At 42.9% G+C, this 16596-nt stretch overlaps 1 protein-coding gene across 1 annotated transcript in view; it reads left to right on the top strand.

Annotated features, from left to right (window-relative positions):
* The window catches only part of LOC140066215 (phospholipid-transporting ATPase IK-like), a 1118040-nt gene that overhangs the window by 697810 nt on the left and 403634 nt on the right, over positions 1-16596 (top strand). The window contains exon 22 of the mRNA XM_072113746.1: positions 3248-3347. Within this exon, the coding sequence (XP_071969847.1) occupies positions 3248-3347 (100 nt within the window). The remainder of the gene's footprint in view (positions 1-3247; positions 3348-16596) is intronic.

The raw sequence follows: 16596 nt of genomic DNA on the forward strand, positions 1-16596 counted from the left end.
TTGATCTTATACAGAGCGCTGTTTTATTGTCGTTTGTGAGTATAATAAATTTTAAAGCACTTAAAGAGTTCTGGGTGATTTGCACTTTGGATCTGTTTTCCCTCTAGTCCACATTATCCGAAAAAAACATTTAGGATACGCCAGATAACTGTGGTGCGTCTTTTCCAAAGCAGTGTGTACGGGTGCCAATTGGACCAGTGGATGAACAAAAAGGAGACGGGTTGCAAGCTCTTTTATTGTTTATACGGACCACTTGAATATGCTTTTATTTATATTGCAGCTCTTATGGGGCACATTTACATACCCGGTCACTGGGGTTCACCGAAAGTGCATTATCCAATTATAATGCACAGTGTGACGATTCACTAAGATGGTGAACTTCATGATTTAAGGCGCACAATCTTTTTTGTTGTGCATCATTAACATAAGGCGTGCGACACAGTTTAAAAGTTAAATCCCGTGCTCAGTCCGAATCAGCCGACGACACGCCCCCTAATTTGTGTCACATGGAAGCACAGCTGCGCCACAAAACAGATCTCATGAGCCACGATCGTAGCACAAACTCTTCTTATTTACCTGTGCAAGCTGTTTTAGCCCGGGAGAAGTTGTATAGTTCGACAAAAGTGCGTGCATGACCCTTAGTTAATGAGCTGGGAATTTTGATCCTGTTAGATATACAGCAGGGTCAATTGTCCTGTCTGGCCAATCACAGCCATGCCAATAGAGGGTAAAGCTATGTTCTCAGGAGGGCTAAACGTTGCCTGATTGGCTGTTCAATTGGACCCACTCATCACTATTTTTAGGGTTACTGTCGTATTTTTCAATGGATTTGGTTGAACTTGATGGACGTGTCTTTTTTCAACCGTATAAACTATGATTCTATGATCTACTTTAGGGTAAATTTAACATATGAAATACTCACCTCCGCTCCTCTTCATCTTGACTGGCCATCACTAGTCTTAACATGCCAGGATCACCTACAAAAGAAATTTAAAATTTAGCAGCATGGAGCACAGGGACAAGATGTCCAGCATTCTGGGCTGCTAAACTAAAAGTTCTGAGCACTGTAACTTTTTTTTAAATCAAGGATTAAAAATAAAACTTAATTTCAGACACCAAGTACAGGCTGTCCCCGGGTTACAAACAAGATAGGTTCCATAGGTTTGTTCTTAAGTTGAATTTGTATGTAAGTTGAACCTGTATATTTTATAACTGTAGATACAGACAATTGGAGTTTCAACATTTTTTGCTGTAATTGAACCAAGGAATATATTGCAGGCTGGGACTATAGTAAAGCATACAGAGAGCTTTACCAGTGGTCACAGTGGGCAGAGGGGTCTATCTTTAACTAGGGGTCATTTGTAACTCGGATGTCCTGAAGTAGAGGACTGCCTGTACAGTAAACAACCAACATCCAGAGCTTTGTCTATAACTAGGACTTGTTTGTATGTCTACTGTCCTTAACTCTTTAACGCTCTGCGCCGTAGCTCTACGGCGCAGAGGTATAAGGAGTGTATGAAGAGGGCTCACGGGCTGAGTCCTCTTCATACAAAGGTGGGGGTTTTTGCAAAATGCATAAAACCCCCACCGCTAATAACCGCGGTCGGTGCTTGCACCGATCGCGGCTATTAACCCCCTAAACGCCGCCTGCAAAGTCGCAGGCGGCGTTTAAAAGACGGCGGCGCGTGGGCGCCGCCATCTTTTTTTTGATCGCCACGCCCCCGAACGTCATCGGGGGGTGGCGATCAGTTGCCATGGTAGCCTCGTGTCTTCTCTTGACACGAGGCTATCTGGCAGCTGCATATTCGTTACAATGAGCCAGTGGCTCATTGTAATGAATGTGCTGCAAAAATGCCATATATTGCAATACAGAAGTATTGCAGTATATGGTAGCAGCGATCTGACCATCTAGGGTTAATGTACCCTAGATGGTCTAAAAGATAGTGAAAAAAAAAAGAAAAAAAAAAGTTTAAAAAATAAAAAAAATTAATAAAATATTAAAAGTTCAAATCACCCCCCTTTCCCTAGAACGGATATAAAACATAACAAACAGTAAAAATCACAGACATATTAGGTATCGCCGCGTCCCAAAATGCCCGATCTATCAAAATATAAAAACGGTTACGGCCGGCGGTGACCTCCGAGGCGGGAAATGGCGCCCAAATGTCCGAAATGCGACTTTTACACCTTTTTACATAACATAAAAAATGAAATAAAAAATGATCAAAATGTCGCACAGACCTCAAAACGGTAGCAATGAAAACGTCGCCTCATTTCGCAAAAAATGACCCCTCACACATTTCCGTGCGCCAAAGTATGAAAAAGTTATTAGCGTCAGAAGATGGCAAAAAAATTTTTTTCTTTTTTGTACACATTCGTTTAATTTTTGAAAATGTATTAAAACACAATAAAACCTGTATAAATTTGGTATCACCGCGATCGCACCGAACCAAAGAATAAAGTAGGCGTGTTATTTGGAGCGAAGAGTGAAAGTCGTAAAAACTGAGCCCACAAGAACGTGACGCACGTGCGGTTTTTTTTCAATTTTTCCACATTTGGAATTTTTTTTCAGCTTCGCAGTACACGGCATGTTAAAATAAATAACATTACGGGAAAGTAAAATTTGTTACGCACAAAATAAGCCCTCACACAGGTCTGTACACGGAAAAATGAAAAAGTTATGGATTTTTGAAGTTGGAGAGCGAGAAATGAGGCGAAAAACCCTGCGTCCTTAAGGGGTTAAAGGAAACCTAGGTATTAGATGTAAACACCGGGCACCAGCTCAGGGCGAGCTGGTGCTGGAGCTTATCTTAGCTAGTGTTTTAAACCGCTATATTGCGGTTTAAACACATTTTGATTTACAGCCCCGGGGTAGCTTCGGTGCTGCGCGCGGCCGTGCGCGCGTGACGCATCCGGCACTTCCTATGGAGGCGCGCGCGCACACGGCCGCGCGCACTGCTGAAGCTACCTCGGGGCTGTAAATCAAAATGTGTTTAAACCGCGATATAGCGGTTTAAAACACTAGCTAAGGTAAGCTCTGGTAAGTGTTAAGGTAAGTGTTAAGGTAAGCTCTGGTAAGTGTTAAGGTAACTGTTTACATCTAATACCTACCATCAGAAGTGGTAGGTTTCCTTTAAGTGGGACCATCATTAATTTAATACAGTATTTTACCATATTTTACTTTCATTGATATCAAAATTATAGAGTTGATTTAGTTTATCCTTATTTACATAATCTCATTGTTTAGGTGTCTTTTGGAAGCTACTGATGATCTTAACGAAAGTAATTTAAGATTACTAGCAGACTCAAGCAGCAGAAAGGCACTGGTCATTACAGGAGATTTTCTGGTAAGATCTCTTTATATTTCTCACACTAAACAGTTTTTTCATTACACACTCATATTTAAAATGTTAATAATATCATTTACGATAACTTACAATGTTTAAATTAATTGCGTGGAATTTTTTTTTTAAACTTTGTTTATTGATTTTATATTTTACAATGCAAATATAAGTACACAAATGAGCATTCAAGTATCAATGATCATTCATTTAACAAAAGAGATCATTTTGCTCCAGAAATGTCTGGAGATGGAGGGAAAAAAGGGGGGTATGGGTTGGGACTGGGTATTGGGAGTGGTGGGGTGAATTGGTTCTGGGGAGGGATGGGGGAAGAGGAGGGTTGATGGGGTGTATCTTATCTACATATAAATGAGTATTTATTATGTTTCTCAAACATTTGAGTTAAGAACAATAAACAACCGAGAAATAGAACAATATTGCCATTAGGAGATTTCACCTATGTAATACGTGTTTTAATTTTGAATTAGGTATGAGATTATTTATGCATAGACTGTACTCTAAAGTTTTTTTTTTTTTCTAGATTATATTCTAAAGTGTTTATGCCTCTCTTCTCTTCTATTTGAGTGGCATAGATTATCACATTTGGGATTACACCCAATTGTCATTGCATTATTATTATTATAGAGTTTGTCTCTATATTTGGACCATGGTTCCCAGATTCTGGAGAATTTATGGTGGGTTCTTGATTCCCAATGTGCTAGTTCCTCTAGCCGATATATGTTGTCTACCCTAGAGAGCCCTTCCTTAACCGTGGGAGGGCTAGACTGAAGGCATTTGGGAGGTATTATTAATTTAGCTGCCTGTATAAGGATGGTTGGCAGATGTTTTCATGGGCGCCAGGATTTGTTGGGCATCCCTAGTAGAACTGATTCTGGTGTTAGGGATATACGCTCTTTGGATATTTTACATATAGTATTTTCAACTTCTCTCCAAAATGGTTTCAATGTTGGCTAGGACCAATATATGTGTGCAAGTGAGGCTTTTGAGGATTGACATCTCCAACAAGTGTCTTGCTGTGAGAGCCCTTTCTTTTTCAGAGCTACTGGGGTGTTGTACCATCTAGTTACAATTTTATATGAATTTTCTTGAATCCTTATGCATCTAGAAAAGGCATGCAAGTTATTATGATTAGCTTTGATCTGCTTATCCGTAATATTGATCCCTAGGTCTTTTTCCCAATGCCCTATGTAAGCTGGTTTAGCCTTAATACATGGCAGGTATTTTTAATTTTGGATTTAGAAGGTAGGGGATCATGCCACTGGGCATGAGGGGGAGGGGGTTGTGTATGGTAGTATAATGTTCCTTGATCTATCTCAGAACTTGTATTGTTCCTGCTGTTAGGGGGTTCTTGCAAGTCCCTATGATTAGTTGTGCCTTATGATTTTTGTCAAGGATCGTCATTTCTATGTCTATGCCTAGATTGGTGCATGAAGCGTTGAACATTGGGATCCACCTTTCGCCAATCCCGATCGTGGGGAGTTATTCATATATTTGAAAAGGTCACATGTTTCCCAAGGGTGGGGGGGGGCTGCTCCTTTCCAGCCCCTCCCAATTGGCAACTGCCTAGTCACAAAGCAGATGCTATACAATATAACATATCTTTTTTCTGTAAAACCTATTTTTTTTATACAAAAACACTTTGGCAGTGTATGTACTATGCTCTGTGGGGACTGGGGGATGCTAAAGGCTCAGCCCAATTTTTTGGATTCTGACTTGCATCACTTTATATGATTAGAACTTTTGAACGCTGTTACTTATCACCGCGATTCTGAGATTGTTTTTTTCCGCACATGTTGTACTTCATTTTAGTGGTAAATGTTGGCTGATAAGTTTTGCGTTTATTTACAAAAAAAAGAAAAAAATGAAGATTTTTTTAAAAAATTTGCAATTTTTGAAATTCGAAATCATTGCGTTTTCAGGCAGATAGATTTACCACCTAAATAAGTTGCTGAAAAACATTTCCAGAATTTACTTTACATTTTCAGAATTTTTGAAATGACTGGATAATTTATTTTGATATAACGCGGCTTACAAATCGAACATCGATTTTCTGTATTTTCAGAATTGACTATTTTGGGATAAATCCCGTTTTGAATGAAATTTTACATATTTAGTATCAAAAACCCCTATATAACCAACCCATTTTCAAATGTGCACCCCTCAAACTATCAGAAACAGCTTTTAGGAAGATTGTTAACCCCTTGAGATATTCATAGTAATGAAATCAAAATGGAGGTGAAATTTAGAATGGTTATATGGTTATATGGTGCCGGTTATACGTTCATTTAGCCCTAAAATTTTAGTTTCCTCATTGGCTATAAAATTTTCGCTTTTTTGTTACTCAGGCCATGTGATGGCATTTTTTTTGCGGGATGAGATGATTTTTCCAGTGCTACCATTTTGGGGTTGGTATCCCCTACTGTTGAAAATTTAGAACTTTTTTTTTGAAGGCAGAAGTAAAAAATAATCAATTCTATACTGGATTTTTTCCTTTTTTTTTTCGTGTTCACCGTTTAGCCTAATAATCATGTTTTCTTTATTCTATACGATTACTGGGATACCAGACATGAATATTTTTTCTTACGTTTTACTAAATTTGCCAAATAAAACCCTAATGAGGGGGAAAATCTATAATTTTTGCATCACCATCTGGCATAACATTTTTACTTTTTTGGCTACGGAGCTGGTTGATGGCTTGTTTTTGTGAGAGATGTTGTACTTTGCAACAGTATCATTCTGGAGTACATATGTTTTTTTAAACACTTTTTATTGCATTTTTTGAGGGATTTAATAGGCAAAATTAATAATTTTTGGTGGGTTTTTTAACAGTTTTTTTTTTTAACGACGTTCATCGTACGGGTTCAATAATTATTTAGTTTTATTCTACGGGTTACTACGGACGTGTGATACTATATATGTGGGGTTTGTGTTATGATTTAGACTTTTTTTAGTGTTATATGTCTCTTTATATGTTATGGGGCTTCTGGGCATTTTTATTGATTAATTACTTTATTTTTTATTGAAAAACTTTTTTTTTCCTTTTTTTACTACTTCCACCATGGGACATGAACAAGCAATCATCTGATTGCTTGCTCATGATAATACCCTTCAATACCGATGTATTGCAGGGTATTAGCAGTGTCAGCCTATTTACATGCATAGGCTGGCACTGTGCCTGAAAGATGACGTCACAGACGCCAGTTTTCAGGAATTGCCTTCAGGTATCTCTGGGGTCCCGATCAGACCACAGTGATGCCACAGCAACGATCGACGCCCACTGAAAGTGGTTCGGGGGGGGGGGCGATTGTGGGGGGAAGGCCCCACAGAGGCATGTTAGATGTGGCGGTCGCGCTGACCGCAGCATTTAACGGGTTAAGCACCCGCGATGGGAGCTCACTCTGATCGCGGGTGTTACACTGGGGTGCCGGCTATATGTTACAGCTGGCACCCCGTGTTTCCCGATGCCGGTTCGGCTCAGATCTTGAGCTGAACCGGCATCGGCTCAGCGTCCGATATATCAGTGTTCTGTGAGTGTAGTGTGTGTGTGCAGTGTTCTGTGTGTACAGTGTTCTGTGTGTGCAGTGTGTGTGTGTGTGTGCAGTGTTCTGTGTGTGTAATGTGTGTGTGCAGTGTTCTGTGAGTGTAGTGTGTGTGTGCAGTGTTCTGTGAGTGTAGTGTGTGTGTGTAGTGTTCTGTGAGTGTAGTGTGTGTGTGCGTGCAGTGTTCCGTGAGTGCTGTGAGCGTGTGCTGTGAGCGGTGAGTGTGTGCTGAGCATGTGCTGTGCTGTGAGCTGTGAGCGTGTGCTGTGCTGTGTGCGGTGAGCGTGTGCGGTGAGCGTGTGCTGTGCAGTGAGCGTGTGCTGTGCGGTGAGAGGTGAGCGTGTGCTGTATGTGCGGTGTATTACTGAAATTTTCATACTCCTCCTCGGGTAAAAATACTCCTCAAAAATGGTGAGAGGAGTATTTTTACCCTTCTTGAAAAATGTTAGTGCGACCTCTGGTGGGCACCCTTTCCTTGTTCTGTTCTCTATGAGAAATTTTCCAGATAGGGTCCCGTTTACTCTGATTCTTGCACCAGGTGCGTTATATAAAGACATTATTGCTTGCGTATATGTGTTAGGTATACCGAACTTGCCTAGGGTAGCTACCATGTAGCTCCAGCTCACCCTGGCTTTATGCAGCCCGATTAGGCTGCTCCCACCACCTGTGTCCAAGGTGCTGGACAACACATCCTCCCCATTAAGGGTGGTGGCACCTGTGCCGTCTTGTCTGCGTTTGCAAACGCAGACCAAGCAGCACCCACAAGGGCGGGCCGGGGCCCTATTGCATTAGCATTTCTATGGAAACGTCTGCGATCGGGGACGTGCCGCGGGTGTTTTGCATTAAATTAACGCAAAACATCGGCGGCTCGTTCCCGATCGCAGGCATTTCCTTAGGGTTTCCATAGGGTTTGGCTTGGTGTGCGTTTGCGTTTACAAACGCAGCCAAGATGGCATGTCGGCCATCACCCTAAGGCCGTGCATAGTAGGAAAACCCAGGGAAAACATATCTCCCATCCACAGTTAACCCCTTCAGTGTCTCATAGCACATGTACGCAATCCGCTCACAAAATTTACTAGAAGAATATCAGATAGGTGTACACATAAAGCATGAAGTGAATACACAAAGAATTTAGAACATGAAACAAAGAGAGCATACCCCATAACAAAAAATTTAATCTGTATTAGATAAAAAGTGCATAGTTCCAGCAACCGCAGACTATATAAGAGCTATAGTGTATATGAACAATATATTATATAGTGAGGTACTATATGTGAAGAGGTTAAACACCTTATCCTCTCTTGTTTATTGCTCGCCATACCAGTTAAAACATTTTTTATTATTATTTCGCCTATGCTTTTTCTTATATGGTATTTGTTTTTAACAAAACATTTTAAGAATATTTTTGAAAATGTCATAAATTTTTGGGATGCTTTTATTTTTTGAGAACAGTATCCCAGTTTATGCCATTAAGGTTAGCTGATGAAAATTTCCCCCCCTGAAGGTTAGAGCGTTATTGCCCCTCTACTAACTGTATAAGTATAATACAAAATAAATTTTATTGTCGTCACTATTACCCAGGTGTCCTCCATCCTGTAATTTTAATATTCTGTTATGTCTGTTTCTTAAGATAAGGTCAAAGAGTGCACCTGCATACCTAGTTGCGTCTTGTACTACTTTTGATGGTTAATTGTCTTTTGTTATTGACAAAATCCTGCTGCCTTTGAAGGAAAGTCTATACGGGGTTATTGAAGTCCTCCATCATAAGTACTTCACCGTGTTTTGGCACTTCACCTTGGCAGCAGTTCCTCTGCAGTTCCTCTGCATTATATTTCGAGGATCATAGGATGTTTTATTATTCTTTCTTCCTCCCCTTATTTCCATTAATAGGAACTCCATATTTTAATTTTCCTAACCAATGTCATCTCGCAGGACAGGTTTGAGGCAAGATTTCACATATGAACATGCCACTACACCTTTTTTCATCAAAACGATCAATTCTAAAAAGACTGTAACCATCCACATTAACAGCACAGTTGTCAATCTTGTCCATACATTTTTCACTGATATCCACATTATAATATTAGCCATTAGAGATGGGCGAATCGATTCTAAAGATTCTAACTTCGGTTAGAATTTCATGAAAAATTTGATTCGGCGCGAAGCCGAAGTTTATGCTGATTCCCGGGAACAAAGTAGTTTTTTTTCCCCTCTTTTTTCAGCTAAATGGGCGCAAAAACAATGTGTTACATGGGGCAGAGAACTCTGGGAAGGAGAAAGGAACACCCCCGATGACATCTGCAGACCTGTAAGCCAATCAGCGACCGCCAGGCTTATGTGATGTCATACAGCCCTATAAAACCCAGCCATTTTCAATCTTGGCACTTCACACTTCATGTAGCGTCTAATCCCTGGTTGTTCTTTAAGGGGGATCTGTATAACGCACATTGCCATACCTTTTTGGGGCTATAGTTTACAGCCAGATTTACGTGTCAAATCCACATAGTTTATACAGTGATTTTCCCTGAAATTACACTGTCAGTTATGGGGTATTTATATAACACACATTGCCGTACCTTTTTGTGGCTATAGTTTACAGCCAGATTTACGTGTCAAATCCACGTAGTTTATACAGCGATTTTCGCTGAAATTACACTGTCAGTTGTGGAGTATAACGCACATTGCCATACCTTTTTGGGGCTATAGTTTACAGACAGATTTACAAGTCAAATCCACGTAGTTTATACAGTGATTTTCCCTGAAATTACACTTGTGGGGTATCTGTATTACACACGTTGCCATACCTTTTTGGGGCTATAGTCTAAAGCCAGATTTATGTGTGAAATCCACGTAGTTTATAAATTATTATGTCAGACAGAAAGTTGGCAGGTGTATCAGGCAGAGGTGGCAGCACGGTAAGGGGACGTTGCAGCAGGGATGACTCTGTAAGGCCAGAACTGCCGTGGTCATCTAGCAGCAGTGTATTGATCAACAACCCAAAGGTTTGTTGAATGGTTGACTACAATAAATTAGTTGGCATGGCCCAGGAGCAGGTCAGCTGCACTCACCTGTCCTTAACCATCCTCTGTCTTGTTCCTTTCCCGCAGCCACAGAGCTACTAGGTGGTCTGGGCTCAGAAGTGTTTATGGACAGTCAGCAGCTGCTTGGCAGTAAAGAGGTGGGGCAGACTTCCGCTCCTTCCTGCAGTAGGCAGGCTGTGCATACTGACACTGGTGGGGAGAGTAGCATTGACTGGGAAACGCAAATTGACGATGATGTAGCTGAACTGGGTGTATCAGGGGATTCATCATCGTCAGGTGAAGAGAGTGTCAGCTTGTGCGTCAGGCAACGGAGCAGGCATCAAATTGCTACTGTGGCCGTGAGTCAGCAGGGTTGCAGCAGTGTGAGAACTGGAGCCAAACGTCCTCGGGTAGTAAGCAGTGGCACAGCGACTCAGCGAGGCAGCGGCAGTAGTAGTCTCTCAGTGCAGAGTGTTGGCGGTAAAATTACTACCTCGGCGGTGTGGCAGTTTTTTTTTGTAAAGATACCAGGAGTCGAGCTTGGGTGTATGTCATATCTGCGGGCAGAAAGTGAAACATGGCCAGGGAGCTAACCTTGGCACCACGACCCTGCGCCAACACATGCAGCATCACCATCCATTGGCCTGGTAGAAATGGGTGTCAGACGTGGTCCATCCTGCAGGCGCAGCAACAGCAGCAGGTCAAGGCTACAGCACCTCTGCCGTAGAGAGCTGTTTGTCTTTGACATCATCTCCTGATCTAGATGGTCCTGCTCCTCGCTTCGCATGGCGCCAGCAGTTTTGAGCGAGGCGATTACAAAGAGACAACTCTATGCATCCAGCCATTCTAAGGTGCAGAAGCTGATCGTGCTCTTGTCGAAGTTGTTGGTACTACAGTCTCTGACCTCATGCTACTGCTGCTGGAGCGACCTCTAGAGTTCTTTTTTTGACAAAGACCAAATATTTTCAGGAAAACTGTAATGTATAATGGATGTGGTTTCTCCAATCTACAAATTAAAATTTTCATTGGATACTTCGAATTCAAATTCCTTTCAAACTTCATCATTGTGCCTCAATGTGTCCTCTTCAGCTTTGTGGGCTTCTGCTGCTGCTGATACCACCTCCACACTATATCATTGTGCCACCCTGTTGCTGTCACCATGTTGCTGACACCTGTGGGCTCCTGCTGCTGCCGCCACCTCCAGACTGTATCATTGGACCACTCTGTCGCTTTCCATGTTGCTGCCTCCATGTTGCTGCCACCTGTGGGCTCCTGTTGATGCCACCTTCACACTTTATCATTGTGCCACTCTGGGGCTTTCCATGTTGCTGACACCATGTTGCTGACACCTGTAGGCTCCTGCTGCTGGTGCCACCTCCACACTCTTATCATTGTGCCACTTTGTGGCCTCCTGTTGCTGCTGCTGCCGTCACCTCCACACTCTATCATTGGACCACTCTGTGGCTTTCCATGTTGCTGCCACCTGTGGGCTCCTGTTGATGCCACCTCTACACTATACCATTGTGCCACTCTGTGGCTTTCAATGTTGCTGCCAACATTTGCCTCCTGTTGCTGATGCTGCTGTCAACTGACCGATGTCTCCCTAGAACACCCTGTGATTTCCATAATGCTGTTTTCACCCTTCATTTCATCTGCCAGAAGGATGAAAAGCTTCAGGATTGATAGGCAAAAGCAGGAGTGGATACAGAACACACAGGACATGCAAGTATCACTTTTGCTGCTCATCTCTTGATCATATTCTGGATCAACTCCTGTTTGTTTTTGGCTTTAGCAATACTGATGGATTATTGATCGATTGAAAGACACCCTCTCCACTCTTTAGGGGGGTTTCTATGTGTATCCGCGTTTAACAGAACGGATTCTGTAGTAATCTATGGAATCATCTGATGTCAGTGGGTGGGTGCCACTCGGAATGGGGGGCAGCCCGCAGCTCTGCTAGCCCTGGCGCCCCTTGGTGTGAGCAGGGGACGAACGGGGCGATCTGGAGCCGAGCGTAGGAGGCATTTTCTTTATCTCCCCCCTGGATTTTGGACTTTCTCAGCCAGCTAGACTCTCTGTTTGTGAGAGGAACAGAGAGGTCTGAGAAACAAGTTCTGACCAGCCCGTTTACCAAGGGAATGTGCAGGGATTCCACACCTGAGAACCAAAGAACAAGAACATGTGTCAAGTAGCTGAAAAATAGTAAATCCTTTATTTATAAATACAAGCACAGGAAAATCAAATGGACAGACAATATAAAACCAATTAAAACACGGAAAGAGCAGAACAACTGCTTCCTTGGTCAGAACGTAGCAGTTGCAGTCATGCAATAGTGGCTGGCAACCTGCAAAAGGACCCCCTAGGACAAACACTTGAATGCCTTAGTCAATAATGTGCTCCAGTGGCAGCAAACATGAACAACAAAAATGATGCACAAAATGGAACAAAATATAAATCCCAATGAAGGATGATCATGAGATACAAACTGCTGCATACAAAACTGGAGAACACAAAGTTACCAGAGTAAGAGGAAGGTCCAAAGGGAGTCCAGACAATGCCCACACCTGGCGATTATTAAGCTGTCCTGCCCATGGTGAGAGCAGGAAGCAAGCAGCGTGTCTCAAGATCTTGTGGACTTTGGAGAATACAACTGGCGGTGGATGCAACCCTGGTAATTTGTGCCATTTGTCCTACGAGGAATTGAGCTGGATGCTCTATGGAACTCAGCATTACCCTGGAATGTAAGACTATTCCTTATCTTCTATCCTGTAACTTTGCTTGTTAAATTGTTTGCAAGAGTGTATGCGGCATAAAGGGTCCCAGTTAGGAACAAGTGGGACAAGAGTTTGCAATTTCATTATCTTCTACGTCTAGTTTGCTTTAATCTTTCTGAATTCTGAAGGATACGCATATAACTGAGACCGGATTATAATCTGTACAGAGAATGGATTTACGTTATTACGCTCCTCAGTATAGTGTGTATATGATGATACAGTGACGCAATTGACTCTGCTGTAACTGTCTGTTTGAGGAAAAGGAACCCTGTTGTCATTTTCTGTCCTTGCAAGAGAGCGTTTTTTTTTTTCTGAAAAGCATGATTAATCTACAAAAGGCCTATAAGGTTAACATATCCAGTCTGTGGAAATGTAACATTGGCATACTGTTATTGTGAACCTCTTGTTAGCAGCGGGTTCTCGCTTTGTAGTTTTGTTTTATACATGAACGCATAACTGGTATCGCGCTCTGGATGTTATTCCTTGATAGATGTGTGCATACTATTACTGTCCTTTTTTGATGTATGCTGGTGAAAAGGAGGCAGGAGGGGTGGCAGCACAAGATGGCTTTAGGTTCTCAGTACCACAAAATGAGGACACCGTGCAAGGCAACAGCTCCATTTAAGCTGAAATTTTGGAGGCAGTAAAAGAGACTAAGGTCTCTATGGAGTCGCTAAATACACAAATGGGAGGAGTGAGAGAGGATTTTCAATCGATAGAAGAGGATTTGCATAAACTCAGGGAGAAGAATAAGGAGATGGAGACTATTTTAACAAAGGTAGTGGCTGATGTGAAAGGAGTTAAACAAGATATTTTGGGGCTGAAAAGCGATAACAAATTTTTGAAAGAAAAACTGAACGACCTAGAAAACAGATCTAGAAGAAACAATCTCAGGATTGTAGGATATCCAGAGTGGGGGAGGGGGTGAGGGCAAGCTCGGTAAGGGCGCGTTCACACGTTCCGCTATCCTCGCGTTCATAACGCGACGCTAGCGCACAGTGGGCAGGGCTCGGGCCGATCGCATATGCGTTTCCCGGGAAACGCATGCGATTAATAACCCGATGGCATGTGTTTCTCTTGAAACGCATATGCGATCGCCCCAAACTCCACCCCCTGTGCGCTAGCGTCGCGTTATGAACGCGGCACTAGCGGAACGTGTGATCGCACACTAAGGAAACACAAAAATGGTTGATAGGAACATTTGTACCAGAAGAGCTCTCCATTTAAGAAACCAATACAGGCAGTCCCCGGGTTACGTACAAGATAGGGACTGGAGGGTTGTACTTAAGTTGAATTTGTATGCAAGTCGGAACTGGTATATTTTGTAGATGTACACTAACTCCTGACAATTTAGTACAGCCCACGGATGGCTGGTAACTAGGGAAGCATTAGCTGGTGCGATCTCACGCTTCCTTAGTTACCTGCAATCTCCGGCATTCAGTTCTTTTAGTGCTCTGGCTGGTAACTAAGGAAGCATGAGATCGCACCAGCTAATGCTTCCTTAGTTACCTGTACCCCGCTTTACTGCCGGCAATTACTTACTGTATACATCAGCAGCGGATCCCCGTCACCTCCATTGTGCTCCCCGTCACCTCCATGGTGGCGCCAGTCTTTAGCTCCGTCCAAGGAACCCCGTCATCACCCGCCCAATGAGGACGCGCAGCACGTCAAGCAGCGCTACGAAACCAGGAGGTGGACCCGCCCGCCCAATGAGGATGCGCAGCATGTCAAGCAGCGCTAAGAAACCAGTAAGTGGACTGCGCATGCGTGGCGTTCCGAGTGCCCCGTTCGTACCTACGGGTTGTCCGTAAGTCGGGGACTGCCTGTACAGGGAACTAGACCTGTTTTGATTAGACTGTTTAACTCCAGGGACAGGGATTGTATCCTGCGGCTTAGCAGACGGCATGAACCAACTCTCATTAATGGTCAAAAGGTTTGTATATTCCCCCGATTTCTGTAAGGAAACCCAAAAGGCTAGAATTCGCTTATTGGGAGTGAAAAAGCAGCTAATGGAAGCTAAGATACACTACTTGTTGCTTTTTCCTTCCAGACTTAGGATCATTTATCAAGACAGAACATGTTTTTTTTGATAGATCAGAAGAGGCTTCTGTATGGTTGGAGAAACAGGGTGTCACGAACCCGACTCACCGGAGTTCACACACGTCCCAGAGTCCCAGAATTTAGCCCTTAAGCTCCGCCCACTTCCACAAAATGGCGTCCTTACGCTAAATTTACTCCACAGAATTTCAGCCCCAGCCAATCCACACTGCCACTACCCACGAGTTACTTACGCAAAGAAGGCCGTAGGCACCTCAACCACACAGACAGTGCACCCTGATGATAACTCAGCACATGCATTTACTACTTACACGATATTACAATTATAAATTCACACAGAACATGCAATCGCTTACTACATGGACTATGCTAATAATGACCTCTGGTAACGTGATTGCCTTCAGAGACTCAGATTCTTTAAGGCTACAAGCAGAGGCTTATTAAAAAGTTTTAATTTACATAAAAATGCAGTACACTCAAAGAATTAAATTGTCAGATAAAATGAAAAAAGGATTAAAACAATACACATACGATACTTACAAACAGTGAGGGAAGAGCGAAACAAAAAAAATTCTTGCTAGTGGAATAGGAAGAAATTCTTTGGCCCAAGGACAGGGCATAAGCATCGATCCAGCCTTCTATTGTGATAGAATCCTCAGACTGAACACTACTATGTGGCTGCTTCATTAATTTAAACGCAGGTGATTTTTGACCCCCACCCCTGGCTGTGATGTCACTGTGAGGGGGAGTTTTTCTATCCCCCTCCCATCAGTGAGGTACTTTTTGGGTCTGGGATTTTATCAAAACCCCATAACTTTTGATTGGAAGATGGCACAATTGTGCCATGGCTTCCAACCAAACGGGTACGTTATTCCCATCAACCACATACCAAACTCGGGGTGTCTTAGCCTGATATCAGGGGTGTTTTGCTGTTGCCTGCCTTTCCCTGGTGCTAACATTCTGATTTTCGCTCCAGGGGTGTGTCTAGACCCCATAACTGTCCTGTGTAACTGGGGACCCATAATTATGAATTAGGCCCCAGTTATGGACAGCTATGATCCATAACTAAATTTATGAGGGAAGAACATGCAGTCTGTGGCTAGCTAGACTACTCTGGCCGAAAGGTGTTAATTTGTCTAAATTTGGAGGGAAGAACATGCAGTCTGTGGCTTCTTTTCATCCCCCACTAGCTAGACTACTCTGGCCGAAAGGTGTTAATTCTACCACTTAGGAAGACCATGCCTCTCTGATCAAACATAGACTCCCTGGGGTGTTATAAACACGCTGCCAGGTTCGTCTGCCTGGCTGGTCTAATGATTTATAACAGGCAGAATGAAACAACACAAAGAAAGAAAAAAAAATAAATAAATAAAACAAACAAACTGTGGAGGAGTAATATTATTATCACACCTCCCTCCAGAGATATGGCATGGGATTTTGATATTCAAATCAATATCCCAAGCCATTGGCTCTCCCTGCCGTGACAACCCGTCCGCATTCCCATGTTCATTGCCCTTCTTGTGTTGAATGGTAAAGTCATATTGCTGTAGGCCTAGACTCCATCTCAGCAGCTTTCCGTTATCCCCAGATACCCGGTGTAGCCAACTGAGAGGGTTTTTGTCCGTTACCACGGTGAACTTTCGGCCATATAAGTAGGGCTGTAGTTTCTGTAGGGCCCACACAATGGCAAGGCATTCTTTTTCTATGGTGGCATAGGCCACCTCTGTGGGTAAGAGTTTCCTGCTTAGGTATAGCATGGGGTGCTCATCTTCCTCTGGGTTGACCTGGCTGAGTACCGCACCCAAGCCATAGGCGCTGGCGTCAGTCTGGACTACGAACTTGC

Source organism: Engystomops pustulosus, chromosome 1, assembly GCF_040894005.1.
Source record: "Engystomops pustulosus chromosome 1, aEngPut4.maternal, whole genome shotgun sequence".
NCBI lineage: Eukaryota > Metazoa > Chordata > Amphibia > Anura > Leptodactylidae > Engystomops > Engystomops pustulosus.